The following is a 27,760-nucleotide window of genomic DNA, read 5'->3' as shown; positions in this document are numbered from 1 at the left end:
CATAGACTCGCACCACATTTACTTCACGAGACATGATTTTATCGGCAGTGTCACAAAATAGATGTGACTTGTAGTTCCACAGCTCAATTATAGACGTTGGTAGCGGTAGTGTACAGCAATTTTTACGATATTACGAAAAAGGCCGGCGTGACCGCTCTCAGATTCCTTTCTGGCACTACTCTCTATATCGGAACGCTATTCGTGGTATTGACAGTATTTGGAGCGAATAAAGGAACGTATCCCTAGTCAGTCGGTGTGATTAGTTCACTGATAATCAGTAGTTGACTTTTACAGTGAGTAATCTGATATGGGCTTTATACTGATTGCAATCAACTGCAATTGTGATTCATTTATTATTGATCACTGTTTTTTTTCTTTCTCTGGTAATTCAGTCTATCAAACCGAAATAATCAGCTGTATATATATATATATATATATATATATATATATATAGCATCATTTTCCTTCAATTCTTTACAGATTTTCTAAGTATTGTTTATTTTATTTTAGTAAAAAGAATTACATACAAATCAATTAATATATTATGTATGTATGACATATATTGTGTGATTATTTAAGTGAAGATTAAAGGCATTCATATTTTCACCCGATGAATATTAAAAAAATATAATTATTGTTTTTGCTTTAAAAAATATTTTTTTTTTTAAATGACACAGTAAAATTATATATATTAATAAATTATGTATATATATTTATTTATTCGTTTATTTAATAAACATATAAAATAATTGTTATTATATCTTATGCTTTTATTATAATAGATATATTCATGGCAACCAAGGAAGAAGTAAGTACAACTGAAGTGAAGATGGAAGAAACACCAGATAATTCAACCACTGAAGAGGTGCCAACTAGTCTAGAAACTATTCCCGAAGGGAATACAGCGCGAAATGGACTTCAAACAGCACCGAGAGACAAAACAAAGAGTATGATCTCATTATTATTACACATGCAATTTTACAAATGCACATAATGAAGTATATTTAAATTGGATGTATTTGATGTATTGGATGTAAATTTCATAGTTGATATACTGCTGAAAGCTACTGCCAATGCTCCAATCATGAAACAAAAGAAGTGGTCGGTCTCTCAAGACAATCCTATTGGACGAATCTCTGAATTCATAAAAAAGTATCTTAAATTGGATCCCAATGAAAGACTGGTATATTAAGTATCCCTTTTTCAAAATATTTTCTTCGATAGTAAAATAATGACAAATTTTTTGTCTTTCAGTTTCTCTATATTAATCAGACGTTTGCACCTGCTCCCGATCAAACAGTCAAGAACTTGTATGACTGCTATGGCGCTGATGGAAAGCTAGTCATACATTACTGTAAAAGTCAAGCATGGGGTTGAGATTCCTTGATGCTATTTTATTAAAATTAATTTTCCCTAATAATAATATATAAGTTAACATTGTGATATAATTCTATAACTTTTTGTATGTATAATATATAATTATTACACCTGATTTTTAGCTTATTTATAGGAGAAATCTTGAAGGAATTTTATATACTTCTGTTAGAAAAGTACAAAGATGTCATGGTTTTATTGTATATCATGTACATCATCATTCTTTCAATGTAGCGATATTGGAGTATAAATAAGTCAGCCTGATAAAATGATCATATATTATGTCTTTGATGTAATAAACTTTTTATTGTCCGAATCCGAAAATTCCTTCGGTTTTTCCGGCGTCTTCGCTTTATTGGATGATCCGTCGCTCTTTTTGTCCTTACATCGACATTTCGGTATACATGTGCTTAATTTGGAGTTCATTGAACTCAGCGACGCGCACTTGCAAACGGATATTCTTTCTTCATGAATTTCTTTTTTAGATCCTTTACTCTGATCGGAGACAGCAGACAACAGCTTTTGATCATCTGATGAATATTAATATTATATAATTTAATATTATTAAATAAACGTAAATTGCAATGTATCAAGCTTTGTCATATATTTGAAAATATGGTGTGCTCACTTAAACATGACGAAGTGGATGTTTTGGAGGATTGTACAGTCCGATTCACTATGACGCCTTCTTCATTTTCCGCTTTTTGTGAAGATAATTTATTTCTATCTCCACTAGGCAAGCTGTGTGCGGGACCAGATGCTTTTTCGTCTGCAGACTTGAAATCTTTCACTGACGGACATTTCCAAATCATAATCGCACCGTCAGCACTGGCCGTTACTATATAGTTGCCATCCGCGCTGAATTTACACGCTGTGATTATTGCGGCGTGCGAAGTACCGATATAGATGAGATCCGCATTGTCGTATTCCCAGATCTTGACAGTGCAATCGTTAGATCCAGTGACAAAGTATTGTCCGTCTGAGCTGATGTCGACGCAATTCATCGTTCCGATGCTGGAACCTTCAATTTCACGCACCAACGAGCCATCCAGAGTTTCCCAGTAGGCGATCTTTCGATCTGTACCACACGTCAAGATTTGAATGCCATCCGGTGTGAATTGCGCCGTCATGAACATCGTGTTCCCCATGAGAATATATTTCCTAATGCAGCGTCTATTACGAAAGAATTTTATTTACATCTAACAGTGATTTAATGCTTTACAGGCGTATACTTACGTTATATCCCAGATGACACACGTGCCGTCTGTACTCGAACTGATCAAGTTCTCATTGTTGCTCGAAATGTGTAAGGATGTTATCGGGCCACGATGTTCTTTCAGAATACTAATTAACCGTCGTACATTACATTTTATATCCCAAATACGCACCTAAAAATCGAATGCATCCTTACACTACTGGTGAACTAAATGAATAATGTGCGAATAATGCATTTGCACAGAGTCAAATTATTAAGGACCGTCTACATAGGACGCAAAACGCAAGTCGCGAATGCAGAAAAAACGCAGGACGCATTCGCGCGACGCAAATCTCACGTTGCAAGGGTCTATGAAAGATATTTATTAGATTCGAAAAAATAAACGGAAACCGACTGGATTTGAACTCGGAATCTCCCTCGCCTACTACCAAGACATTTAGTCTGCACGACCGCGACAGCTCCTCTCCGTTAACTGTTTATATTCCGAATCTCTAATGCTCGCTTACGGTCGTCTATTTCTTACATCTACATTGAACGCATCACGCAACTGATTGTAAGTTTGTCTTGTCTGTTTGTTTGTTTACTCTTATATACTATCAACCTTTGAAACATTGTGAACTCTGAGATAAAATGGATAAAGACAAACGTTTGCTATTATTTTTATTTTATAATGCCCGATTCTATCAACGTAGATTAACTTTAATCTCGGTTCAACTTATTCTTCATCTTTTTCTAGTTCTAAGAATCAACTTAGCACCATGCTTGATTCTAGTTCTAAGAATTATTCTACGTTGGTGGAATCGAGCATTAATAACAGAATTAAATTTACGTAAGCTTCTAATGAAAAGAAAAAAAAGAAAAAAAACGAAGGTGATGAATTCGCCCGATAAATAGAACACGTAAATTAAAAGGACACTACGATAATATGTTTATGTACATGAAAAATTACGATCATGAAGAACTCTTTGAATTTTTTTCTCTTTGCTGTGTTTCATCACATTTCACAAATTTTAAATGTAGGTTTTTTAGGTGGGTCCCCTTAGCGCACGTTAGTGCGATAGCACACATCGCTGTTATAAACGCTGATATACATAAAATTATTCAAATGTAAAAATATATAAATATTTCAAAACAATTATATAAATAGTCAACAATGAATTTCGTATTATTTAGCTAAATATGAAAATTATAAAATTAATAATTTATCAAAAAAATAATATTATGTTACTACATTAGATATTTTCTATATAGCAATCTTTAATGTGCATTAACCTAGAGTAGTGAATCGGCAATGAATCGAATTCGTTATTAAAGTTGGTTCAACTAGTCGCATATAAACTTGCGAAATCGTCATCTTGCATGCGCATTTGCGATCTGCGTTTTGCGTAGTCCTATGTAGACCAAAGAGCTTATTTATATATATATATATATATAGAGAGTAGAGAAGGCATAGGGATCCCTGTAAGTAGAAATGTTAGGCAATAGAAAGAAAAAAAATATAGAGAGGGCCATCTTTATCCTTATTTAATATTGCGCGCAACAAGGATGCTGATGGGCCTCTCATTTTTTGTCTTCTATCTGCTCACGCATTCTTAACTGGCTCCTTTACTCTATGTATATAAGTTCTTTGATGTAGATCCTTTAAGCTTCTAGGTGCAATGCTTTTGGTTTAATTTAGTATATGCATAGTACATAAAATTAATATTAATTTTCCATAGAATAGAGTAAATCTTATTCTTATTACTTCAAATTAAAATCCGATATTAAAAGATATACTTTGTGTAAAGCAAAATAAATCACCTGGCCATCGCAGCCACCACTAATCAACTTTGTGTCGTCGCTTGTGACTGCAATCGTCGACACTGCTTTCGTATGTGCGTTATGAATGGAAAAGTAGAATTCCCCGTTATGTGGCCTAAACGCTCTTATTATACCATCATTCCAAGCTGAAATATATAAACAATAAAAATTTTTGTGCAGTTTAGACATGAAAATAACTCGCGTTATTTTACACATATGCGATAAATCGCAATTGTGAGAAACTTTGAAGTGTGCGCGAAGAACTTTCGATGAATGAAAGATTATTATGTGCTGAAGTTAGGAATAGTAATCCTTATCAATTGTGCAGATAACAATAGAAAAATATTATAAAATTGTAACGTTATATGAAATTTTTGAAATATTAAAAATTTCGGTAACATATAAACTGAACTAGACATGCATACCGGAAAATAGCACTTGATCATTGCACGCAAATTGTAAACTAGAGCAAACGAAATTCGCTACGGTGATACGAATTATCTCCTTCTGCTTTTCCAATTGCCACAGCCTGATGTCGTTCTTACTGCCTGTTGCAAATATCTTCGAATGATTGCTACAATATTAGAATAATGTTAATCGAACTCAGTCAATCCGTTGTGAATTTGATATCTTTACCGTGGAAATGCAATGCTATATATACAACTAGTGTGAGAGGTGATGAGTAGACGCATGTGAAAATTTGACAGTTGAATTTGATAGATCTCGCACCAAGATGTCCCAATCAACACGAACTTGTTCATATACAGAATCATGGACATTACGGCACTGCATACATTCTCCGCTTGATGCTGATAAAAACAGATAACAATTACAATTCGGTCATTGTAAATACTCCGCAATTTATTTTTATGTTTAATGATTTTTGTCACTAATTTTTCCTTGCAATGCGATATTTTGTATCAATACTTTGATGAAAACCATTTTATGAAAATATATGATTTTTTCTAAAAATTAGATTTTTCATAGAATATAAAACATTTTTAAACTTTATCAAATATAAAAATAAATATAAAAATAGATAGAAATAAATATAAAAATAAATATAAAAATAAATATAAAAATAGACGAAATAATAAAATTTTCTTTTTTGTCTGTAATGAAATTCTGATAATGTATAAAAAAAACTTGAAATTTTCTATTTAAACATAAGATATTTTTTTTATCTATCTTATATCCTTTATACAATTTAAAGATTTTCATAAGTTTTTAATTTTTTTCTGAAAGAATACAAAATAAAACGCCTTAGGATAAAATTATAATTTTTCTGTTAATGATACATGTGTTCTCTAAACTTGTATTTTTAATGAATACTTCTACTGTTAAAATTATATACTTTTTAATATTTTTTTCAGAAAATGTTGAATAATACATATTTTTTCTGAAATAATTCCTCCTACAAAATATTTCACTGAAATTTTCAGAAACATTTTGTTGCACAATTTTACAAAAATTATTAAAAAAATATGATCAATGAATATGTCAATGAAAGTCAGAAATTCATATCTTGAACAATAATTCCAAGAAAAAAAGATAATATGATTAAAAATATTTAAATTTATCTATATTTGTTTCAATAAATTCTAATCATAGATGTTTCTCAGAAATTTTTAAATTTCTAAGAAATTTCTTTTACAAATATCTTTACAAAGAAAAAAAAACATTGCAGAAATAATTAGAAAATAAAAAATATTTTTAGAAAACTATAGTTTTTTCATTTTTATAAAATATAATACCTTTTTAACGTTTCCTACTTTTCTCTAGAAAATGCTTCAATTTATTCTTTTTCATATAATTTTATAATTTTATTATTTTATAATTTTTAAAAAAGATTCAGGAAAATATTTTCACCAGGAACTTTATGGATAAAATATTGCTAAAGTATCTAAAAATTTAGATATAGAAAGATCTGAAAATAATCTTATTGGGCTATTCAAATTATTATATATAACGTTTATATATAATGCTGTAAAGATTTTTTATATTCTGGAAATTAATTTGTACATTTTTCATAATTATTTAATATTTATCTTATTTAATTTATTATTTAATGATCTAATAAAATTATTTTCAGCTCTATATCTGCCAAATTTTTAGATATTTGTTTGTTTTTTATTTTTCTTCATTTCTATTAATTGCAAGGTTCGTTTTCTTTTTTTTCCTTGTGTGTGTGTGTGTGTGTGTGTGTGTGTGTGTGTGTGTGTGTGTGTGTGTGTGTGTGTGTGTGTGTGTGTGTGTAGGCGTATATTACAAAATGACTTAAATGACTTACTGTAAGTATCTGCGGTGTATTAGGAAACTTTGACGGCTTGTGCGTTTGATTCTTCTTTTTGTTTATTATCTGAATCAATTCGACGACACCGTCACCAGTACCAACCACCAATTTTCCATCTTTTAGAAGTAGTAGACTCCTCACTCCTCCTGCATACAAATCACCTTCACCTATCTTCATTTTTTTTGGATCACGCGTTATCTTCGAGTAGCAACCAACCATTACCGGCAAGCGCGCCGGTTCGCCACATTGCAAATCATCATGCAAGTTTAATCTGCAAAGGAAGAAGATGATTAAACGACGAGGACGAGTAAGTAAATAACATCACTACGAAGATGAAGCACAATATCACGATTAAAAGATAAATCTTAATTAAATAATAGACATTGCAAATATATGTTCTATGTGACCTTGCTTTAATAATATCACCGGAAGAAGTGCCGCAATAAACGATCTCATCTCTCTCGTCCACGGCGATACAGTTGATGATGCGCTTCAATTTGCCCACTTCCATGTCGATCCCGTGCATCTTGCGCTTCTCTGTCTCGATCCACCAGATCTTCAATGTCCTATCGCCTGAGGTAACGAAACATTTGTCGTGAAGATGCGTCCTTGCGATGTTATATGCATCGCCGCTTATGTCATTGCTGGCGAACGATCCTGTGTAGAAAATTGTTTTTTAATATTTGAAATTCACGTGTTGAATTTGTTATGTGCAGATTGAAAGAACCAATTGAAAGAAAAACATCTCGTGTTTCTTCATTCAAACATTCTAGATAGTAAAATTGTAGCAGTTTACTGACCGATTGGCAGCGAATTCGATTAGATTTTTATTACAGATCCATATGTTTACATTAATCTCAGGATCTGTCAAGATAAAGTTTGCTGACATGTTTTGCCAACAGATTGGCATTGCATATCAGCAGACTCTCTGGCGACAATTTACCGACATTGTTAGACGTTACAAATTTTGTGCAAAATTTGTTGTCTTTCTGCAAAACATTCATCAAACCATCGATAATCATCGTGATGGTATAATCATCGATAACGAGATCTATTCAAAATCTGTCTTTGTAAATTTAATTATCTACAAAAATCTCATATATGCGATTAAGATTTTCCGTGCAGATTGGCGTGGATTTGAAAGAACATTCTGAAGAAAAGAATACCGCAAATAAGAGAACTTTTCCGGACATCCCAGATGATTAAGTTGCCGTCGTCCTTGCCGCCGAGACTTATGAGGAAATCGCTGTTGCTGGTGAAACACAAATCCACGACGCTGACTTTGTGCGTCTCGTAACTGCTTTTTATCGTGCCTTCCTTATAATTCCATACGATTACCATAGCCTGTGAAGCGAAAAAATGCCACTCAATAAAAGTGAATATAATATCGGATATAATTAGATATGAGAATATTAAAGATGTACCTTGAAACCAAGATGATTGTTTTGACCAGAAGCAATATATTCGCCGCACGGAGAAACGCACAATGTCGAAACATTGTTCGTGTGACCGCTGAGGAATCGTTGTTTGCCAGTTTCGATGTTCTTTATAGCAACCTTAAGGCCCATCGGATAGAGGATGTGCTTTTCATCCGGATGCAAGTGTAGAGCGTTTTTCGTTATACCTTAGAAAGTGAACGTATGTATAATTATATGTACAATTCGAAAGAAACGTAACAAATACAGTAAATAATTATAAATAAATGTAAAATTAATTTAAAATATAAAATAGAAAGGTAACACGCCATATAAAATTTCATGTCGTCAAAGTATTGTTTTCAGATCTTTCAAAAATTTAAATCTCCTGCAATAAAAAATGTTTTTATCTGATTGATATTAATCAATATTATTTAATCAATCTTATTAATCATCCATTTCGCTTAATTCGCTTCCAATTCCGTCAATATATTTCGAAATTCACTTAATTTGTTAAGCTCGATAGAATTCTGCATTTCCCCATCTAAAATAAAATCATGAAAGATAAGATAAAAAAAATTGCTGCTTCTCGCACAAACCATCAAACGCGATTATTCCAATCGCTTCGAGATTCTGAGGCTCCATATCGCTTTGTTCAATGATACTATACAATAATATTATGCTGACACAACATAAATTCGTAGACTGTGTAATTGTGGAAACAACGACGGCGTCACCGTGGTGATAAATTGACTGTTTACACACCCCATACACTCTCATCAAAATGCAAAAATGATTATCCTTATATCAGACACAAATATAAGAAATAATCAATTTTTTAAATAATTTTAAATTGTCATATATTTGCGTGTGTCTTGCAACAAAATTAAGATATAAAATTAAAATTTTTTATTAAAAATACATCATATTATTGTGTCCAATATAATTAATAATTATAGAAATATATTATTTCTATGCACTTTATATAATAAAATTTAAAATATTATATATATATATATATATATATATATATATATAATATTTTATAATATCTATATCTATATCTATATAATTTTATATATATCTATATAATCTATGTAATTTTTGCAGTAATGAATGAAAAAATATAATCAATAAAAATTTGCGAATATACAAATTTCATCTAAAATACATCTCCTCTTTCAATAAGATTTCTCTCTTATATATTATATACTTTATTTACGATTTCTCTCTTATATATTATAGCACTTTATTTACGATTGTTAGTATCACAGTTCTCGTTCATACCGATTGATTATCTTTTCATTTTCAAAAAATACATAATTTTTCTACATAAATTTTTCAAATAATATAAATGTGTCATATGTTATACATTGATTAATATGATTAATATACTTAATTAATTTTGAATGAGATTTTTTTTTATTTAAATCAAATAATGAAATAATTGTGATAAAGAATCACAATATTATAACGCATATGGCTTTATCTTTGTTTAGAACGTGAACGTGAAGAAACATCGGCACACTATCTTTTTTGTTATCTCTATATAAAATAAAAATATAAGATATTTACAGAATTGTATAGGTTGTGATATATAATTTTTTAATTGAAATAAATTGCTTAAAGAACTTTGGATCGCTAACTTCTTGATATAAAGTGGCAAACAATTAAACTATCATTTTCATTGCACTGGAAAATGCATCGCATTGGATTCAGTAGCCTTGCTTCCTGCTCGAAACGAGATAATTAGCATTGATATCGCGATCAGCATCGGATGTCTGGGTGAAAAAAAGTCACATAAATCAGAATTTACGTACACGCGACCTGTCGGTGATGATGTCGCGGATGCGTCGCCATGAGATTGCACGTGAGGAGAATTTATCAAATCGGAGGAATCAATTACGAAGGACACGTAATTCCACTCTGAAAATAAAATTGAAGATGAATGTCTTATTTCGAGCACAGACGATTCAACAGACCGAGCTGATAACATTAAAAAAATCAATACTTTCAACAAGCGACAAAAAGAAGTAGAGATAGATATGCGAATTATTCGAATATGAATTGAGTTGAATCAGAAAAGATTTGATTTTATTTGGATTTGAATCTATGATTTGAATTCGAACTGTTCAAAAATTTTAGATTTTAGGAAGCTTAAATAAATCACATATGTATATTAACAATATTATATATTATGTTTCCCATTAAGAAAAACAATACAGCTATTTGTTTTTTTTTTTTTTTTAAGTAAAGTAACAGTGCATTCTATTTCACATATGCGCAAGTGATTTTACAACAATAATTATGTTGTTTATTAAAATTTATAATTGATTCAATTCAATTCCGAATGAAATTTTGTCAATCTGATTCAATTGAAATTCCACATTTCTTGATTGAGATTGAAAAAATTTCTCGAAATCTAAAAAATTTAGAAAATAAAAAAGATTTTATTTCGCAATTATTTCAGAACCGATCCAATTTTCAAACTTGTTTCGATCGTAATATTTACGTTTTTCCAGAAACATAGACAAATTTTATAATATCTTTACACGGAAAGAATAGTTTTGCTGAAGTATTTAAAAAGTTGATTCAGATATATATATATATATATATATAGGTCTAAAAATAATTTTGTTAGGTCACCAAAATAATTATGTAGAACGTTCAAATTAGCTCCTAAAATATTATATTTTTGTAATATTATTATCATGCTTATGCTTATGTATGATAATAATACTACATAATTATTTTTTAATTGATTTAATGATCCAACAAAATTACTTTCAATTTTATATTTAACAAATTTTTAGATACTTCAATAAAATTATTCTTTCTATTTTTAGAGCAACTTTTTAGATTTATAATTTGCTAAGTATAGATTCGTAACATATGTGAGATACATGTTCAACAAAAATTAAAAAAATTTTGTGCACAAAATTCGGAAAATTGGAAAGCGCATTTCTTTTAGAAGTATACGTATCGCGAAAAGTTTCCTCGCGGAAAAGAGATGTCAGAACGATTTCTCTTCACTGCCGATGCGCATAGTGTCATAAAATTCAATATTCGACATAAAGCTGTCCGGAAAAACTAGAGAGAGACAATCGACTCCCTCTATTTCTCTCAAAAACGTCGAAGCACGCGACCAATTCGCAGCCGTAGCTGAGTTTATCACCTCCTCGCCGCTCTTACCTGTTCCTCTGTCATTCCCCACCCTGGATAATGCGCGACGAGCACACATGCAGATATAAAGCGAACTTAACGAGGGTGCCGGATTCAGTCGCTCGTGACACGTGCGTACGATTCGCCGGGGACAGGATAGGAGCGGAGTCCATCCGCGTCGGTGTCTTTGCATTCAGGAAGCCCGGGAAGTCCTTGCAGCCTTCGAAAGGGCAATTTCGCCCAGAACGCCAACAGTTTTGGTTTTAACAATTTATTAAAAACGAAAAAAAAGGAATCATCGGCGCATTCGTGTTTCCCCGAGGATAATTCCCTTCAAAAATGATTTCCGCGTGGAAAGCATGCTGTAAGTATGATCTCGCGCTTATAGCTCCCTCCGTGAGAATTCGTTTGTTGGATAAACGCGCGTATCTGACCGATTTCTTATTCATCAATTCGCGGATTCCGAGTGATTTGATACTAATCAACAATTCTATCGATTGCGGTAAATCATTGCGCGCGCGCACGAATGAATGATTTGTTTCATCGATATCAGGAGTTCGTACCTATTGAATACTAGATCAATTGTAGCGGAGAGGAACGTCGGTATGTAGAACATACAAAAAAAAAACAGATTGACGTTGAATATTTTGCAATCTCTTAAGTGGGTGATATGACCGTGAAGCTATCGCGATGAATTAGCATGCGAAGATAGAATCGCGCATACCGCATAAGTTTTCTCGAAATTGTGTCTTTTCGATCAGCACGTGATTGAAGTTAGCACGCGCAGTCTTCGATATATTTTATATAGAAATAGAGTTTTTATCAAAATATACAAATCGATCGACATGTATCTAATATAACAAAAAAACGCTGATATTTTTGGCCATCAAACAGAACGCGTAATGTTTATGAATTTTATATGCTATATTTACGTTTTCGCGAGATTCAACTAAAGAGTAAAAAAATTGTATCTATCATTATATTGCAAAGTGCGACTTTGCCGCAAGTTAATCATCGATAAACCAGAAATCCTGATTTGTTAAAGCTGCATTTGCCTAAATAATCTATCAACTTTCACGCTCGCTCGATCACGGAAAATGCCTTGACATTAATTACAACCCGTTCGTTTGCTCAGCACTTCCTAACATTCAAGTAATCGCAAATGTATCCAGCAATCTAATCATATAATTAATCATTATTTAGTCAGTCATTAATCATTTCTCTTAGCTGAATCGGATCGGAAGGAGAATTAACGGAACCAATCGACTCGATTCTCGAGGCAAGGATCGGAAGCAAAAAGCTAGTGAAAGAAATAAAACAAAATCCCGGAAACTCCGATTCTTTCCTCTATTTGTCGACTATCGATCAAGCTTGATCTGAAACCAATCTCTCTCTCTCTTTCTCTCTCTCTCTCTCTCTCTCTCTCTCTCTCTCTCTCTCTCTCTTGTAATCTTTGATAGCGTAACGATCAACCTGCAGAAATCGATGCTCGTATCACATCTCCCTATCAAGATCACTTTTCTTTTACATTCTTTATATAGCAAAAATACGTGAGGTGCAAACGTCTCTTGCTTATGCGACATCCGTGAATCATGCGTTCGTTATGAGATTTTAATAAATGAATAATCGCAGAATTGTTGGAAGTGATTGTATATATTAAATTAAACAGAAAGTTTGTCATTTTTCCTTTCAGTAGAAAGATAATCGAAAATAATCAAAGATAAGTTCAATATCTTGATTAATAGAGTTTTGATTTTATTCATAACACTTTTCTTTTAATTTTCTTAAGAAAAAGAAATTATTATTTATAAAAAAATAAATTTTTAAAATACTTTATTCTGTCCGATATATTAAAAATAGCCTAGCATAAAAAATCGATTTCACGGGAAAAACTTAATAAAAAATCAGTTTATAAAAAAAACCGTTATGTTTTAAAGTTCAGCTTGATATAATTATATAATACTATAATTTCAAATAATCAGTCATTCAGAAACTTTGCATAATAAATAATACGATCATAATGAATTGCATTATGCTTATATTTTTAAAGTTGATTTGAACAGAGTACTCACAGAAAATCAATATTATTATATTTTAATCATAATTCAACATATGGTATTTATCTATATGCTCGACTTTGACATTTTTTCTCCCATAGGTTGCGTAATTAATTTTAAAAAATTGGGTAATTAATTTTGCCTTCGTATATTTTTTACATAGTTAATTTCTTCATTAAACAAAAAACCAATATCATATAAATTTACGTAAATTTTTTTCAAATTTTACAAATATATTATCAAAATATTTTTTACTTTTACATTTTACATTTTTTTACAAAAAGCACAGCACTTTTAAATGATTGTAATTAAAACAAATATCATAAATGCCAAATAAACTTTAATAAATTCATGTAAAAATTATTGTTAATTTTTTGGCAAAAATCACACGATTAACTGATTTCAAATGTCGACGACCCTTTCTTCGAAGTTGTAAATGAATTAAATGCTATAAGTCATGGTGATTTCAATGTGCAAGAATCCTTGCTCCATGATCTTCCTTATCGAAGTTTCGCGATCGATCATTTGACATTAACAATCTTGTGCTCGCGGCTCCTCGCGACGCTTAATAACACATAAATTAAATAATAAGCTACTTGCACCGCGTGCATTCGTTCGATCATTGTATGCTGCGTTTATTTACGAACATAATCACTGTCGTTCAGGGAATAGTTTAGATCGCGAGCCTAATTATAGAAATTAAATTGCAAGCGCACATTGATCCACTCCGCCATGGAAAACAACGTTCTTGTTACCATCTAGAATTTGTTGAAACAATCAGTAATTACAGTAGATTTAGAAAAAGAGAGAGAGAGAGAGAGAGAGAGAGAGAGAGAGAGACAGAGAGAAAGAATATTATCGGTTAATCTTCATTCTCTTTAGACATATACTTCCCGCAATACTTATCGCACGATAAGATAACGTCCGATAAGTAAGCAATCGGCATTCTTTATAAGAAGAAAAGCAATTGTTATATGCTGCTACCAGCGTTGTCAATTGTAATGTCAGTGACAAGTCGTTTTTACACGCTACATTGCACACCACCGTAGAACTTATTAATTGATGGCGGCAAGGCTATGGATATCGAGAATATCTAGAGAAACGCGCCTCTATTGTATAATCGTCGTTCACATTTAAAATCGAAGGTTTTGACCGGAAAAACAATCACTCATCGAAAAAAAAGGTAGCGAGATTCGCGACTTATTGCGCTTTATTGTATCCCATAATCAGTCTATTGCGACTCGTTAAGGATATTTTTTCTACAACTTTACCGAATAAATTTTATTGTAAATTAATAAAAGAAAAATTATCTGACCGATAAACTTGATTTGCTCGTCGTATTTAATCAATCAATAAGTTGTCTTTTTTTAGAGTCCTTATCAAAATATATAGATTTTTGTATTTATCGAAATTACAAGTGCTTTCAATACTAATAAGCATGATTCGATGTCGATCGAATTTACAACAATTGCTCTTAATGATATCATAAATTATTATTATTACTTTCGTGTGACATAATTGCAGGAAGTTTCGAAAGATAATGCGATAGATGCGATTCTGTTATGTCAAATCGACTTCCACGTTAATTATTCGGATTGATTGATGCAGATTAGTTTATGCCTTCTTCGATACATACGCGCTCTTTCACATGCACATGCGTATTTACATAAACTTGAGTCGCAAAGTTCGATCGCGCGTGTTTCGGCATTTTTATAAATTAAAGAAGGATTGCGTGCCGGATATACAAAGTATGTATTGCATTATTCCCAACATGATCGCGAATAAAATTCGGACGTAATATCGTGTAAATAGATTGAAACTGAACGGGATAGATTCGCGCGAACTTATTTGATTTTCCATAAACCACGATCGCATGAGAATTCATACAGCGCGTCACGCCATATCAGATTTTAGCAGAAGTTGACATGCGAAGAATATCGTTGCTTTTTAACGCGATCTTGCGATCGAGATTGATTGAATTTTGCACGGGCGTGATTCCCGCTCGCCAAAGCGTGAATGTTTATAAACGACGTATCTTGTAATATAAATTAAATAATCGATCGCAATTAAGTCGCAGGCGTGCGAGTGCGTATCTTTGTGGAACGCATTTTATCAAATTTTATATCGACACTTGATTAATAAGCAAACAAAAGATAAACGCAAGGCAAATGCAGTAGTTCGCAATTAAAGGTATCGTTTTTTTTTTTTTTTTTTTTTTTTACATAAATCGCATAATGATTATTGAAGAACGAATCGACGACAACGACTTGTCACCTTTCTCTTCGTTGATGACAGTGGAATGTTTTCGTAACTGTAATTAATAGCGTCGATTAATTCGCGCGCAGATTAAACTATCGAACAGACTTCTGGTGACTTAATCTGTAACAAGAAAGAACTGATAATATGATATATGCGCTCTGCATTCTTTTCTTTCCGTCAAATTCAGAGTGAAAAGTTGTATATTAAAGTTTGCGCAATTCGCGGCGCGAAAACCAAGTAATCGCGATTAACTTGCGTAATTGCACATCATCGCAATTTTTTCCCTTTCGTTGAAATGTCAAATATAATTCTGTGAGTCCGATGATGTTGCACCTATTTCACGATTTCTCCCTCGCCATTAAATGCAGCAAGCAATCTCGCGGATTTGCGCGTCTTACATATCACACAATTTCTAGAACCCTTGAGATCGTAAATCACATTGTTGTGTGTCGCAAGTTTATTTTTTACTAATTCCGCACCAAAGGCAGCCCGAGACGACGAGATATCGCACAGATATATCATATTCGATAATAATCTATTTTAGCTGCTTCAATTCATTTGAGCTCCGATAAGGAAAAAAAATTCGCATTAATCCTCAGAAATCGATTAACGATCGTCATTGTCATTGTTGCGCAAAAGCAATTGTCATTTTATCTCGTATCCATTCAATAGATTTAATTATTTCAAGTAATTAAAGTGTATTGCAACAAATCTATGACTTTCATAAAGTTTGATCATCAATGCTGTCATCAGTTTATCACTTGTTAATATATAAGGAATATTAAGGATTGTATTACATTCCTATTTTTTAAAATTTTTATATTTACAATGAAAACATTATGAAAAGTTTACAGATTAATCTAAATTACATTTAAAAATAATACGAAAAGGTTTAACAACTTGGGTTTAGAATTTGGATCAAAAATTATTTATATAAATAAGTAGAAGTGTGTAATTAAATTCATAATTTGTTCATTATATAAAATAGGTATAATATAATATATCTACACATCAATCTCTATTACACATCTCAATTCTCGTGTGTTTTAATAAAAATGTAATTAAAAAATAATTATAAAATAATCTCATTTTTTTATTTAAATACATACCTACCTACCTTATATTTAAATAATTTTTGATCCAAGTTCTAAACCGTCGCAAAATTTTGTGTATTACTTTTAAATGCGATCTAGAATAATCAATAATTTTTTCATAATTTATTCATTGTATAAAATAGGTATAATATAATATATCCACACATCAATCTTTATTACACATCTCAATTCTCGTGAGTTTCATAATAATAAAGAACAAAACTCCGTTTCATTTCCTGTCTATCGCTGTCTATCAAGGCTCTCTCAATCACATCTTCTCTTTCGGCCCGCTTCGCGTTTGTGTGAATGAATGCACGGGAATATTGAAAAAGAATAACGTGACATCTAATAAAAAGGAAAGAAAAAAATTAAAGTAAATGTATGAGACGCACGGCCACGCTTATCTGTGCTGCGCGAAAGCGGTAGCAATTATGATATCCCAATGATTGGATTGCGCCACGACGTCAAACAAGAGTACGTCACGCGCGCGAATGACGATTACATAACGTTTCATACCGATAATTGACGAATTTTTAATACCTAGTCTTATAATATGGGGCAAATGGAGGATCACTATCTCGCGACGTAATTGAGACGCTGCCGATCATATTGGCATCGATCAGCGCGCGCTTCTCTTTTTTCCTCCTTTCTCTTTCTTTTCTTCGGGTGAAGGCGAACCTTCCCGCAAGGAATTTTTCCTGTTCCTGAAACCCTTCTCGGAGGCTACCGGCTCACCTCCCGCAAAAATAGTTCCTACTGCCTGCCACGCGCGATAATTATTATCGATCAAGTCGGCACTTCATCGGCTTTCGCAAGACACGCAAAAAAACCGCGGCGTTTCTGCGGCGGTGAGATTTTTGCAAGATGCAGTATATTTCCACCGACCACTTTTTCCAAGGCAAAAGAAACACTTTTGCGGTTTTTCCTTTTGCGGTTTTTCGCGTACTCGAGAAAAGTTCAGGCGTGAAACTTTGCCACAAGATTAAGGAGAGGACAAATGAAATAAATCTAATCGTAAATGGAATCCTCGGAATTTTCGTTTATTTAACAATGATGAGCGATCAACGTTCGAGGAAACTTGATCTAAATAATTTTCTCTTATTCCTTCTTATTCACTTTTGCGAAAACGTTTTTGTAATTTTTGTAAAAGTGTTTCCGACATTGCAAATCAATTTATTCGCGAGCAGGATAATTCTGCTTGCAATTAAAGAATGTATGTATTGGAGATTGTATTGAATAGTAACATTCTATGTTTTTGTTACTATATTTTTGTTACTATTGTACAATCCATGTAAGATTGTACAGTAGTAACAAAAATTTATCAAAATTTGAAAAAACATATTGCTCATATCATTTGAAACATCAAATAAATATAAATTCGAATTATAAAAAATTAAACAAATCAACATGATGTTTAACATTTTTCTGAAAGAAAATATTCCTACTTAATATTTTTTTACTAAAAGACAAAAACTTTTAATTAACAATATTTTTAAAATCAACCGATAATAATAAGAAATAATAAAAATTAATAATTTTTTAAAAAGATTTGAGTTACTGTAGGACTGTATGAAATAATTTAACATATGTATAAAATATAAAAATAATTAATTATGCATATCACAATAATAATTTTAAAATAAAATATAAATTTTGAATATACTATTTAGTTCCAATATTAATGTTGCAATACTCGATTTCTTTGTACATAAATCAACGGAAATTTAAAAATTGTAATTTTCAAATATATCGTATGCTTGCCTATTTTCTACACAATATTCAGAAAAAATAGTAGAACACTAATTTTTATTAATAATTTATTAATATATATTGTATATTTATTAATATATATTATTAATATATTTTGATGTATTATACATATATTTTTATCAACAATATTGCCAATCATAGATTCGATATATAAATCTGATCGATTATTAATTTGTAAACACTATGTGACAAAATACACAAATATATACATGCGACAGAATAGAGGAATAAATATCTGAAAAAGTATCTGAAAATCAGTCGCATCACATATAAGAAAATAAAAATAAATAATGAAGCTTGTTTCTAATCGAGTTTGAGTAAAGCTTTAATAAAATCTAGAAGTTTAATTAGTAACTTAATAATAATAATAACTCATCTATTTTTGAGTCACACTCTGCATACATAATCTATTAGAAATATAAATGACTAAATTTCACGTTTAAGAAACTTGACGTAAGTGTCAAGTGTTCTCCATGTAAGTAATGAGGCTAACGGGATCTAAATAAAATTTTTACGCATGTGCCACTGCATCCTCGAGATGTCTCGTCGAAGGTACCGGCAAGGAAAGTCGAAGCCGCGTACGAGGAAGGAATAGCGATCAATTCGACAGCTGAACGGACGATGTTCAAGCTATTGCCATTATATAGATAAAAGTCAGGCAAGATGTACATTCCGTGGCTGAATGAATTTTAAGGGAGGATGTACTTCTTAAAGCGCAACCCTGAACGCGAAATCCTTGAAGAGACGGAAGGCCGCAATGCGATTGTTCCTCTTCGTTATAATGTGATCGAATCGCATAAGTAAGTTCACCGGAACACATTATGTATATCGGGACACGTACCATATGTACGGTACGTGCATGCGTGCGTGCGTGCGTGCGTGATCGTAGACGAACAGCCGTAGAATAGAAAACGCGCAGCCGAAGGTTCATTCACCAAATTGGGAAAAGAAACTGCCATGCAAAGGTTGACCGAGTTCAACGAAATCAAGAAGTCCCATCGCAAGCATCTTCGCCTCGCACATTGAAATTATTTTCCTCGTGATTTTCCTCGTGTTTCATAATATTAGATCTAAAAACACTTTCTTGTACAGTACAAATTTTACAGCTATTTCAATAATACTGCTGCAACATTGTAACGTTGCAACAATGTTGCTATAATATAGTTGCAAAGTTTATGTTGTATGAGTTTTATCAAATCTGAGAACCGTAGTTAAACCGAAAGTAACCTGACATATGTGTTTAGTTAACCAAATCTCGTCTTAATGCAAGTTGCCGTAATGTTTTGCCGAAGTCAAAAGTAGGACCCGTAGAATAGTGAAAGTACAGTTTCGTACAAACATTAACGCGTGAGCGATTTATTGGATAAAAAAGTTATAGAAAAAAAAAAAAAACATGTCTTTGATAACATCTTGAAACAAGCGACAAGTAATCGAATAACAAAATGTATACAACAGAGATAAGCACACAGTAATGTGATCAAAGTCCGATACGTGAATCTTTGCGATGGATGCACAAATAACTTCTGTGTGAGTAAATGGATTAACCCGTAATACCCAAAGATCTTTTCATTACATTGTATTGCTTTCTGATTACATTTAAATAACATTAAAAAAATAACACAATATAATAAGTAACACTCGACAGAATCTTAAGCACCTAATAATCTTTTTTTAGTTTTTTTTAATTTATATAATTTATATATACATTCAAGATAATGTATGCTTATGTTGCCCATCATGTGTCGTTATTTTTAACAAATTTACAACATGGCAGCTCAAAACTAGAGCTACATTTTTCTTTTAAATTGATAATCAAATATGATATCGATTACTCCCCTTCTTTCTCTCGAGAAATTCTTATTGCAAAATTCTTATTTGCAAACATTATCATCTTAGCTAGGATTTGAATTATTGGCCAGATGTAGTGATTCGATCACGTGATAATATTTATCGCAATAATATGTAGATACAAGATGTAGTGACAAGGACATTATTTTTTAGTCGACGTAAAAAATAATAAATTTAACATAATAAGCCGAGAATATGTCCAATGTTGACCAATGATGAAATCTTTTTAATAAAAAAATTTTGATGCGCAATGATATTTTTCATTATTTCTAAACTCTTGCAATCGGTGAGTGTTGCAGCAATTATTGCTTGTGTTTAAAATTACAAGTCATAGTGATTAAAGTTTGTCTCAGTTTGTTAAACACAACGAAATTAATCACGTAGAGTTTGCGAAATTATGATTGTAGGTGGTCGATTGCCGCAGCGATGGATATTCGCTATCATGGGATTTCTGGCGATTCTAAATGCCTATACCATGAGAGTCTGCCTCTCAATCACTATTACAGAAATGGTGATTCCCATAAATCATACTTACACAGACGATACTTGTCCCGCAAATTTATCAACGAATTCAAATAATGATTCAAACAATCAATATGATAATCGATATCACTGGGACGAACGTACACAGGTAACAAAGATTTTACACAAAATTTTAAATTTTTTAACTATCTTAACTAAATCTTTAACTATCAATAAAATGCATCATTTAAGATGCATCATTTTCATCATTTCATGCATCATTTTTATTTTCGCTGTTATCTTTATTCTTACATTTGCTCCTCTTTGTATTTATTTGTCTTTATTTTTATACCTTTTTTCCTCACTCCAGGGTCTTATCCTCTCATCTTTTTTCTGGGGCTACGTCCTCACGCATCTGCCAGGCGGAATGCTAGCTGAAAGGTTTGGTGGCAAGTACTCTCTCAGTCTCGGTATTCTTTCAACAGCGATATTTACTCTGTTGACGCCGGTGGTGGTTACGTGGGGTGAGTCAACTGGCCTGATCGTGCTTCGGATTCTCATGGGCTTCGGTGAGGGCACGACCTTTCCGGCATTGAACGCTATGTTGGCGCAATGGACTCCGCCGGAGGAAAGATCGATTATAGGTTCACTAGTGTTTGCTGGTGCCCAACTTGGTACAGTGTTCGCCAATGCGGTGTCTGGCGTAATTATACATAACTATGGTTGGCCTGCGGTCTTCTATGTGTTCGGCGGCATCGGCGTACTATGGTTCCTCATATGGGTATTGCTTTGTTACAACAATCCGTACGAGCATCCGTTCATCTCCGAACGCGAAGTCAAATATCTTCATGAACGTATGAACGAACATACTCATAGTAAACCACCACCGGTGCCCTGGCGGCATATGCTGTCTTCGTTGCCTGTCTGGGCTCTGATTACCGCCCAAATCGGCCACGATTGGGGTTTCTTTACTTTAGTCACTGATCTACCTAAGTACATGAGCAGCGTTCTGAAATATTCCATCAAGAGTAACGGCTTCGTCTCAGCATTGCCCTATCTCGTCATGTGGTTTAGCAGCATAGGATCATCCTGGCTGGCCGACTGGATGATCACTAAAGGCATCATGTCGCGTACTAACGTACGAAAACTCGGCACCACGATCGCCTCCGTAGGTCCAGGTGTCTTTATTATCGCCGCCTCATATGCCTCGTGCGACAAAACGCTAGTGGTGGCCATGTTCACTATCGGCATGGCTCTGATGGGTATGTAATGCAAATTTGTATCATTCCTTAAAATTTTATAATCTGCAGTTTGCGAGATAAACGCGAGATAAGGACCTTTTCTCATGTTTTTAACATTTGTCTATTTTCTGCAGGTACCTTCTATCCTGGGATGAAGGTCAATGGGTTGGATCTTAGTCCTAATTATTCTGGTACCCTGATGGCATTGGTAAATGGAATCGGCGCCTTCACTGGTATTATTACACCATACATCGTTGGCGAGTTGGCACACGAGCAAACGCTTACCCAATGGCGAACCGTCTTCTGGATCGTCCTGGGCGTTTTCATCGGTACGAATATAATTTTCGTTATATTCGCTAGTGGCGAGGTTCAATACTGGAACGATCCCGACTTTGTGATACGAGATCGGGAGGAAAGGCGGTTGAAGCTGGAAGGAACAAAGGCCGAAAAGAATAAGGAGGATAAGAAATCGGTGGAGAAATATTGAAAATTGAAGTATTGAAAGATGAAAAAATATTACCTCCAACATTCTTCCTCGCGATGCTACAGAAAGCGTTATTTCTTAACGAACGGGAAACAAATCGAACTCTCTTTCCCGTTAATAATCTCACGACCATCCGATTCCGAGACATCATCTTTCCTCGACAAGCTCATTCTCAAGGTCTGCCTGTTGTTTCGCCGCAACTTTCAATGAAGATCTCACATCCGCGTGAAGAGATGCCCGAGAAAGATGCGCATTGACATCTCTTGCGCATAATCCTTGAATAGTAATTTTATGCATTAATTTATAACATTAAGTCGCACAGTCGGAATGCATCTCGAATTCACGTCAACTCGTATCGCGAGCGCTCAACGTGCCGGCGACGTTTACGCAAGCGAGCCTTTTCGTTGTGAAAGGAGAAACTGTAAATTAAAGCCGATAGACCATTAACCATTGTACATATTACAAATTGTATAGAATTATAAGTAAGCTTATAGTGTGAATTTAATTTAATAATGTTCAAATTTTAAGTTTAAAGTACTAATCGCCCAAATCGTCAGTATATCGCTATTTCTAATAGAAGTATACATTCAGGCAATCGAGTTCTTCTCGAGAATTCGATTCGGCAAATCCTATTGCGAATTAGTAATATACTGACAAAATTATCGAACCATCCAGTCATGCTTAAACATAGCCATATTATCCAACGGCCCAAAATATAAATAAGCTTTAAGAAGTATCAACCTATCAATTCTTTATTTTTTATGCTTCGTAAATTTCGCTCAATATAGAATAGATATGCAATATATATGTTACTTAACAATATCATGAAATATTTGACATGAAATATCGTGTCAAATATTCGCGTTAATCGAATAAGTGACGCAATAATCGAGGCGACAGTTTCAGCTTATGATGGATTTTACGTAATACACGTGTCGTTCTCCGTCTTCACGATAATCGCATTATCATGCATCATACCTAATTATATATGTTCCATTCGTCGCGCTCTATCGCTATTATATCCGTAACTGCCGTTAAAAGTGCCTTAAATACGAAAGCGCGTCGTGGACGATTATACTCGCGTCTTTTCATAAACGTCGAGTTTAAGCGTGCTTTATCGAGAATCAAGCGGAAACATATACCATATACCAATTGCAAGAAACAGATAACTGATGTATTCTCCAACGAAAATTTTTTGAAATCTCTTTCTTGCTGCTTAACGCGATTCGCAGAACGCGTTGGTACACGCCGCGGAAATATTCAAATAATTCCGCGTCGTTTCTTGCACATTTCTTATCACTTTGCAAGAGCATACTTTATAACGAGCATATATTTTGTAAAAATATCGACAGATACGCAGTGTGCTGGCTCACAACTTATGTTAAATTAGTCTTTGTCGTATCCGGCTTATTAATTCGTTGATGATCCGCTGCTGATTCCACGAATCTGTTTCGCGAAATCCACCATCGATCGATCGAATTATTTTCTGTCATCGCTCAGGGATTAACAAACTTTTTCTATAAAAGACTGGATGGTAATAGATATTTTTAATAAATTTGCGAGTACAACAAGTAAAATCAAGGACATTATGTAGATATTTGTAGTAAACAAACTTTTTATTGATGAAATTCAAAATATAATTATAAAAAATTACATGGGTTGCTTTATATTATCATAGTTTTGTACTCAAACTGTCCGGACAATGCACCGAGATTACCTCAATCAAAGAGTTTCGACAAAACGTTTGAATACGGACGCGAGTGCAAATAAGGAATTTCGTAATCCAAAGTCCGCCAAAAATACGAAATCAAAATTTCTTTCTCGAGCAGCGAGCAGCCGATGTTTCGTGTGCAACGCGTTACATAATCAAGAGCGGAATTAGTGATAATATTAATATCGTCGATAATATCGTCGATAAATATTTAAAATCAGACGCGAATGAATGTACCGAATACATTGTACATCTTCGGTTCAACCTCCCACTACATTTTTTTTTTTATCGTTTATCGGAGACTGTTAAAAACAAGATCTAAACTTATACAAACAACTGGACATGACTGGATAATTCTAATCAAAGGACACTTGATCTATCTCATTATGAAGTTGAACATTATATAATTATATATAATTAAATATATATTTTTAATAAACTATATATTTTTAATAATTACTCAAACAGTATAAAATCCAAAATCTGGAATATAAAAATCTGGAATATAAAATCCAAAATCTGAAACATAAAATGTCTTAAAGACATTTAAAAGAGATCTAAAATATTTTAAGATATTTTACGTCCCGATTTTGGACTTTGTGCTGTTTGGGTATATAATTGAAATAATATATATATACAGTAAATAAGGAATAAATGATGGGAATGAAAGACAGATTAATGAGTCTCAAAGATGCTTACAAGTTCCATCGTGTGTTACTACTTATATCTACTTCATAATAATTTAAAAATAATTAAAAGAATGCATTATATATTAATCCTATACAATGGAATTCGTACAACTCATCATTGCATCATCTCTTTGGATCATCTCGTTGTACATCTGTCATTGATTTATCTCTAATAATATATAACAAATTCTGTTACATTACTCAAACAGCATAAAGTCTAAAATCAGGTCATAAAATGTCTTTAAAATGTCACAAAAATGTCTGAAAAATAACTAAACACACATTCGCGCACATTCGTGGAGCGTGTCGTTCCTTTGCGAGAGATACGCCGTGATCACGGGACGTACATCCACAATATCACGGACGATTAAATTCATCCCACAAAAATACGTGAACCTTACGAAGATATATTTCGCGAGGAATGCAATTCTTACGAGGATTGCACATAGACGCGGAAAATGCGATTCGGCAAAAAGACACATTTGCGTAACGTGCCTTGCTTTAGTTACATTTTTTACCCCGTGCACCTTCCATCTCCTCCTCCTCCGCCCTCACTTTCTCCTCCTTCTCTTTCTCCTCTCGAAATTAGAATGTACATTTTATAGATAATACATACGCTACTGACATAAATGCTTCGTTACAAATGCAACGAATAAAAGAACGAAATGCAACGAATAAAAGAACGATTAAAGTTCATTAAAAAAAAATATCAGGCAGCCACAATTTTATTTTTATATAAAATATTTTTATATAAAATATTTCAATATTTCTGAAGTGAAAGAACTACATCCAGATTGCATTTAAGTGCGTCTCTTGATGGTACTTCTATAAATCAATGATATTTTTATCTTGCTTGCTTTTAAGTATAGAGATAGGGAAGATAATGCACACTTCGCGTACACATTATATAATATGTGTGTGTGTGTGTGTGTGTGTGTGTGTGTGTGTGTGTGTGTGTGTGTGTAATATGTGTGTATATATATATATATATATATATATATATATATATATATAAAACACACATTCTATAAATGCGAACTATAATATTTGTAGCATGGAATTGCTACAGCAAATAACTTAAGCAAAGTTACCGCACACGTATCATTATCGTTCGATAATAGATAAGAAAAAAAGTTATATTGATTTATATTCATATTATGCAGGAATTCTCGGCAGTGTTTCTATCACGGCTGATAATTGCTGACACAAATTGGATCTCAATTTTTTTTCACCAATGTAATTCATTAATTCAAGCATCTCGTTGTATATATGTATATATGTACATATATGTGTTGTTGTGTGCTCTAAAATTATTTATTTCTTTTCATTGACTTGCAAACAAAAAAAAATTAATTAAAGAATAACAAAGACATAAAATTAATTACATTAGAGCAATTGTAGCCTTTGTTCAATAAAATGTATAATTTAATTAAATATTATTAAAAATATAAATTATATACAAAATTTATATAATTATGTGTAAAAATGCAGAAAGAGAGAGAGAGAGACAGAGAGAGAGAGAGAGAGAGAGAGAGAGAGAGAGAGAGAGAGAGAGAGTATGTGTGTGTTTTATTAGAAAAAAATGTGTATAGCAAAGTAAATGTGCATAGCAAAAGTATACTGTTGGAAAAAATGTGTTGAATTTAACATAAATCGCATGTCCCAAACGGTCCACTCAAAATTTTGTGTTAATTTAACATAATATGGATGTGTTAAGTAGTAACACCGACACTATGTTAATATTTCAACAAAAAAGAAATGTACTCTTGATCTTAATTTGAAGTTAATTGTGTGTTACAATTAACATAATAATTTTTATTGATAATATATAAAATAACATGTCGAGACGCGTCAAAATTCAAGATTGTGCCGAAACCACACAAAGAATAATAATAAGTCATCCCCACTCCTATTATAGAGTAAAACCAATATTTTTTTTTGTGTAAATTTTAACATATTGAATAAATACGTACGAATTGTATTATTAACACATTTCTTAAATCATTTTAATAATTTTACATTTTATATTTGTTAAGATCAGTTAACATAGTAGACATGTGTTAAATTTACATATAAATATGTAGGTTATTTAACACAAAAATTTGAAGGACCGATTTTAACACAAATCCAAAATGTTTTTACTGTGCATGTGTTAGGGCATACATATATACACACATATATACACACATGACATACGCATGCATGACATATAATAACATAACACACCACACACACGCATACATCACCTCTGATCATACAAAATAATTTATAATTATGCTTAATTATTATATAGGTTCAAATCAAATGCAAAGAATTTATTATTTATCGAATTTATTATTGTTTCGGGGCGATAATGATGTTTACGCATTGCAAATATTACAAATGTCAGTTAGGTATAACATTTGCAGAAATTTAATAGAGATGTGCGAAAAAGATCTTGCGATTTAATTTATGTACCAGAAATTTCGAAAATATATTAAACATGAATTATTAACAATCGCGAGCGCTTTATGAGAAATTTCATTAAGTTGATTGAAAATTAAATGTTTTAAAAAAATATATAAATGTACAGAATGTGTTCGCATGCGCACACATTGAAACGTTCAAAATGTGTGACAAACTTGTGCGTCATTGAGAATCCTGCCAGACTGGAAGTGGTGATTTGCGATTGCTGTGAATTCAATATAAAATCTTTCTCGCATGTCCACACTTCTCCTTTTAAAACCTAACCTAATGTAACTTATTCTAACCTTAATCCTGACTCGATTTCATCTGGTCTGTCGTGCTGAGCTCGCGCGATGCCAGGCATCTTGCCGAGAACATCGGCGATCCCCGCATCGCTTCGCTCCGTCATCTTTCACGTGACATTATCCCCCGTTGCTGAT

The 27,760-nt window shown here is 32.7% G+C and overlaps 3 protein-coding genes across 7 annotated transcripts; 2 read left to right on the top strand and 1 right to left on the bottom strand.

The window, feature by feature from the left end:
• The first annotated feature begins 52 nt into the window (after positions 1 to 52).
• Atg12 (Autophagy-related 12) lies at positions 53 to 1,698 on the top strand. 2 transcript variants are annotated; one of them, XM_089077514.1, is made up of 4 exons: positions 53 to 293; positions 785 to 947; positions 1,047 to 1,183; positions 1,255 to 1,698. In XM_089077514.1, exons 2-4 carry the CDS (start codon positions 791 to 793, stop codon positions 1,375 to 1,377), a joined length of 417 nt encoding a protein of 138 aa, XP_088933640.1. In that variant the 5' UTR covers positions 53 to 293; positions 785 to 790; the 3' UTR covers positions 1,378 to 1,698. The 2 variants fall into 2 exon arrangements, with proteins under 2 accessions (XP_088933640.1, XP_088933639.1); XM_089077513.1 differs by having other exon boundaries at positions 53 to 383; positions 783 to 947.
• On the bottom strand, positions 1,552 to 27,756 carry LOC105429681 (cilia- and flagella-associated protein 52). Of its 3 annotated transcripts, XM_089077510.1 has the most exons (12): positions 27,626 to 27,756; positions 9,919 to 10,024; positions 8,108 to 8,307; positions 7,850 to 8,027; positions 7,091 to 7,340; positions 6,681 to 6,954; positions 5,027 to 5,199; positions 4,816 to 4,964; positions 4,391 to 4,536; positions 2,611 to 2,762; positions 2,003 to 2,547; positions 1,552 to 1,904 (listed from the first exon to the last, which is right to left on the bottom strand). In XM_089077510.1, exons 2-12 carry the CDS (start codon positions 9,956 to 9,958, stop codon positions 1,654 to 1,656), a joined length of 2,358 nt encoding a protein of 785 aa, XP_088933636.1. In that variant the 5' UTR covers positions 9,959 to 10,024; positions 27,626 to 27,756; the 3' UTR covers positions 1,552 to 1,653. The 3 variants fall into 3 exon arrangements, with proteins under 3 accessions (XP_088933636.1, XP_088933638.1, XP_088933637.1); XM_089077512.1 differs by lacking the exon at positions 9,919 to 10,024 and having other exon boundaries at positions 27,626 to 27,748; XM_089077511.1 differs by lacking the exons at positions 9,919 to 10,024; positions 27,626 to 27,756 and adding an exon at positions 21,103 to 21,210.
• LOC105429666 (dietary and metabolic glutamate transporter) lies at positions 11,353 to 24,128 on the top strand. Of its 2 annotated transcripts, none has more exons than XM_025218901.2 (4): positions 11,353 to 11,624; positions 20,696 to 20,919; positions 21,121 to 22,012; positions 22,126 to 24,128. In XM_025218901.2, exons 1-4 carry the CDS (start codon positions 11,600 to 11,602, stop codon positions 22,476 to 22,478), a joined length of 1,494 nt encoding a protein of 497 aa, XP_025074686.2. In that variant the 5' UTR covers positions 11,353 to 11,599; the 3' UTR covers positions 22,479 to 24,128. The 2 variants fall into 2 exon arrangements, with proteins under 2 accessions (XP_025074686.2, XP_025074687.2); XM_025218902.2 differs by lacking the exon at positions 11,353 to 11,624 and adding an exon at positions 17,886 to 19,967.
• Positions 27,757 to 27,760: the final 4 nt, after the last annotated feature.

The sequence above is a fragment of the Pogonomyrmex barbatus genome, unplaced genomic scaffold (genome assembly GCF_055798465.1).
Source record: "Pogonomyrmex barbatus isolate J1 unplaced genomic scaffold, ASM5579846v1 scaffold2, whole genome shotgun sequence".
NCBI lineage: Eukaryota > Metazoa > Arthropoda > Insecta > Hymenoptera > Formicidae > Pogonomyrmex > Pogonomyrmex barbatus.
Note: the sequence above shows the minus strand (reverse complement) of the source record. Positions and strands in the feature narration are given on the sequence as shown.